General features: G+C 48.1%; 1 protein-coding gene across 2 annotated transcripts in view; it reads right to left on the bottom strand.

Annotated features, from left to right (window-relative positions):
• Arhgef10 (Rho guanine nucleotide exchange factor 10) overlaps positions 1–4274 on the bottom strand; it is a gene marked incomplete in the record, with an annotated part of 130988 nt that overhangs the window by 2851 nt on the left and 123863 nt on the right. For both annotated transcript variants that reach the window (XM_017797486.2, XM_017797485.2), the window contains 1 exon segment: positions 840–962. In XM_017797486.2, the coding sequence (XP_017652975.1) occupies positions 840–962 (123 nt within the window).

Raw genomic sequence — 4274 nt, 5'->3', positions numbered from 1 at the left:
AGGGAGGGAGGGGAAGGAGGAGGGTGGGAACTATGAATGAACCAGGCATCTTTTAATCCTACTAGGCAGGAGGCACTAAAACTTACAAGTATGTCTACACCACAGACACAGACACACTCCCACAGGGTCAGAAGATGTGGGAGGGAAGAGGCAGCTGGAGGCAGACTGGGACGTCCCAGGTAAAAACAGGAGGGAACAGGAGTCCTTGCTAAGACGCTGCTGACTGCCTTCCAATTCCTCTTCTACATTCCTAGACGGTATAACTGCATAAAGACGGGACCACCCACAGGTTCCCTACAGCATCGGCACTAGGGGAACCTGTAACAGCCCTTGGCCAAGGTGATTCCGTTGATGCCTTTCGACTGATGACGAAACAATCACTTTCTGACTCTTCCCATCTCTCATTTGAACACTGGGTTGTCTTTTTTCTGTGCTACTAAAATATAAATACCATGGTGCCATCTTTCTGTCATGTTTTGCTCCTGGCTAGGACCTTCCTGAGCAGCATCCTGAGGTGGAAGCCCTGAGACCCATGATGGTGAGCTGCTTCCCAGAGCAGCTACCCAATGTGCACTGCCAACCAGAAGCAAACCTGCACAGAGCACGTGCAGCCTCGCTTCCTTCTCTACATCCATTTCCATGGAGCAAAACCCCATGTTCTACCAGGAATTAACAGACAGTAAAGGCACCATGGAACGTGTTTTCAGGGCTGATTCTCCTGGGCCGTCAACATAAGAAGAACGAATGGAACATGGAATGGGGTGTCACGTTTGCTAAGTCCCTATAGTGCACCAGAAGTCCCACATGGAAAGGAGGGATGGGCAGTGGTGTCCACTTACCTGTCACTTTGGGGATACCTTGCAGGCGAGGGACTGGCAGAGCCACGACAACACCCAGGCTGGTGCCAACCATTAGCAAACCATGGCAGACAAGCAGGCTTGTGACAGACAGACGCTGGTGCCCTAGGTAAGGAAGAGAAGCGCCCCTGCAGTGACTCGGGCAGCAGTGGTGGTGGGTATCAGGGGTGGGGTATGCTGCCTGGAAGTGCTCTAAGCCTTGTGGCAGGACAAGCCCCAAGGATGCGCACGCCTGTGTCTCAACCTTCCTCCACTAGAAGACCAAGTCCTGGGGGTGTCCTGTCACTGTCCCTCCACTGAACAGCAACAAGCATGTGACAGGTGTCCAGTCTGCTCCCCAGCTCGCCTTGCCAGATGTGCTGGTTTCTGTCAACTTGACATAGAGAACAGAGAACCTCAATGGAGAAACTTCCTCTGTCAGACTGGGCTGTGTCTGTGTCTGTGGGGCATTTTCTTAACTGCTAATTGATGCAGGCGGCCCAGCCCACCATGGGTAGTGCCATCCCTAGGCAGGCGGGTCTAGGTTGCAAAGGTAGCAGTGAGCAGCATTCCTCCATGGTCTCTGCTTCAGTCACGGCCTGGAGTTCCTGCCCTGACTTCCCTCAGTAATGACTGTGGCCTGGGAGTTGTTTTTTAATATTTTATTTATTATTCTTATCATTTTATGTGTATGAGTGTATTGCCTGCACGTATGTGAGCGCATCCATGTTGTGCAATGCCATGGAGGTCAGAAGAGGGCTTCGGATTCCCCTGGAACTGGAGTTAAGGATGGTTCGTAGTCACGATATGGGTGCTGGGAATTGAACCCAGGTCCTCTGCAAGAGCAGTCAGTGCTCTTAACCGCTGAGCCTCTCCAGCCCCAGCCTGGGAGTTTTACGATGAAATAAACCCTTTCCTCAACTTACTTTGGGCCAAGGTGTTTATCACAGTAACAGAAAGCAAACTAAGACACCAGAGGTGAACCAAAATCCAGAGTCAGCTACTCAATTTAAAATCGCTGCTTCTACATAGTGCAGACACACACAGGAGCCTGCAGACATCCCTCCCCCCATCTCTGTATTTGTAAGCATTCATCTAATGGTGAGGACGGACTTCTGAGGAACGCAGCTCTGGGCTGCATAGCGGAGACAAGCAAGGAATGCTGTCTGGGGGCTTCCACAGTTTGTCTGCAGAGCATCTCACAGACACAGTCGCGGCCTGGAGTTCCTGCCCTGACTTCCCTCAGTAATGACTGTGGCCTGGGAGTTGTTTTTTAATATTTTATTTATTATTCTTATCATTTTATGTGTATGAGTGTATTGCCTGCACGTATGTGAGCGCATCCATGTTGTGCAATGCCATGGAGGTCAGAAGAGGGCTTCGGATTCCCCTGGAACTGGAGTTAAGGATGGTTCGTAGTCACGATATGGGTGCTGGGAATTGAACCCAGGTCCTCTGCAAGAGCAGTCAGTGCTCTTAACCGCTGAGCCTCTCCAGCCCCAGCCTGGGAGTTTTACGATGAAATAAACCCTTTCCTCAACTTACTTTGGGCCAAGGTGTTTATCACAGTAACAGAAAGCAAACTAAGACACCAGAGGTGAACCAAAATCCAGAGTCAGCTACTCAATTTAAAATCACTGCTTCTACATAGTGCAGACACACACAGGAGCCTGTAGACATCCCTCTCCCCATCTCTGTATTTGTAAGCATTCATCTAATGGTGAGGACGGACTTCTGAGGAACGCAGCTCTGGGCTGCATAGCGGAGACAAGCAAGGAATGCTGTCTGGGGGCTTCCACAGTTTGTCTGCAGAGCATCTCACAGACACAGTGCTAGGAACAGTGCATGGTGTGGCACCACGGAGTCTGAAAGGTCTCTGAGGGACCCCCAGTGTTCTGTTGAGCCTCCTCTGCAGTCAGGGATCTGAACAGGCCAGGAGGGTGTGGGAGAGAGGGTGAGACATTGCCTCAAGGACTGTCAGTGTCCCTCAAGCTCCAGCCAAGCAGGGGCCCGCAGGGGACTCTGAGGACTCTGCTTCCATCTCAACTGGCTTAAAAGTGGCTTGAAGCAAGGCTGAGAATTAGTCCTGGCATTCAGCCCCAAAGCCAATCAGTCAAAGGCTCTGAGCTTGCTCACACAAAGCATGGTTTGCTTCTTGTTTTCTATAGACATAAAGGTTACTTTCAATGTATCCACTTTTGACAAAAGTTCATCTTAAAGAAGACGCAAATGATTCAGTACTAGGGCCAAAGTGGACTCACGTCTTCAGAAGTCACTTTTACGAAATGCTTAGACATCAAAAATAGGTTAAAAAAAAATCCAAAGTATTTTTGCGTCTAAACACTGATCCATGCTAGTTTTAAAAAGTGAATGGTATTTATATCCTGGCAGTTGTGAATGCTTGTCTATCTGGAATGACGTGGATCTTCGAGATCATCACAGGTGCTTAATCCACAGCCCTGTCCTACACTTAAGCAGGTGCTTCTGCTTTCAAATGCTGCTGAGAAGTGCTGAGGGGTTCAGAGTCTGCCACCGTCACAATTCTCAGACATTCCTTCCACCAACTGCTGTGCCACCATGCCAGGACAGGAAGGTGGGTTTGTTCTGACCTTCAGGAGACACTTCCACGGCCCGTCCCCACATGTGAGACACGGAAATAGACGGAGTGGAAAGTTATAGTGAGTTTGAGAAGATTCCTAAATTTATTACAACTCCCTTTTTAAAGCACAAAAGTATGAGAAGCCAGCACTGGGAACACCTCACCCACCCCTCACCAAGGCCACTGCTCAGAGCAGCCTCCCGCAGGACCAGCCTGCACCCCAGGCGGCTGGCTAACTGCTGTAAGCGAAGCTCCACAGATACATATTTTTGTGATGGTTTTAATCTGATATTCTAAAATGTCTTGGTTTGGGAAACTGACTTTAGTTCAAGTTTTCTACAAAGAATAATTAATGAATTCATAATTTTTTAAGTGTTGGTTTGGGCTTTTAAAGGGACCTGTGAGGGGCTGGAGAGATGGGTCAGTGGTTAAGAACACTGGTTGTTCTTGCTAAAGACCTGGGTTTGAATCCCAGCACCCATATGGCAGCTAACAACTATCTGTAACTCCAGTCCCAGGGGATCCGACAGCCTCTTTTGACCTCCGTGGGCATTGCACGACACATGTGCACTTTACCTACACACAGGCAATACAAGCATACACATAAAATAAAAATAATGAATAAAATTTTAAAAAATAAAGGAACCTGTGAAATACTTTTATTCTGTAAATAACATCACTTCAAAGATAACTAATATGTAGATGGAGCTTTTCAATATGTAATGTCATTTTATTCAGCAGCTCCCAAAGACATAAAAAAATGATTTATCACATTACCATTGAAATCTATCTGATGACTTTATATCCATACTCAGGTGCCAAGGATCCAAGTGTAACTG

The sequence above is a fragment of the Nannospalax galili genome, unplaced genomic scaffold, assembly GCF_000622305.1.
Source record: "Nannospalax galili isolate Female #2095 unplaced genomic scaffold, S.galili_v1.0 scaffold134, whole genome shotgun sequence".
Lineage (NCBI taxonomy): Eukaryota > Metazoa > Chordata > Mammalia > Rodentia > Spalacidae > Nannospalax > Nannospalax galili.
The sequence above is the reverse complement of the archived record's forward strand: the minus strand, read 5'-3'. Positions and strand labels throughout refer to the sequence as shown.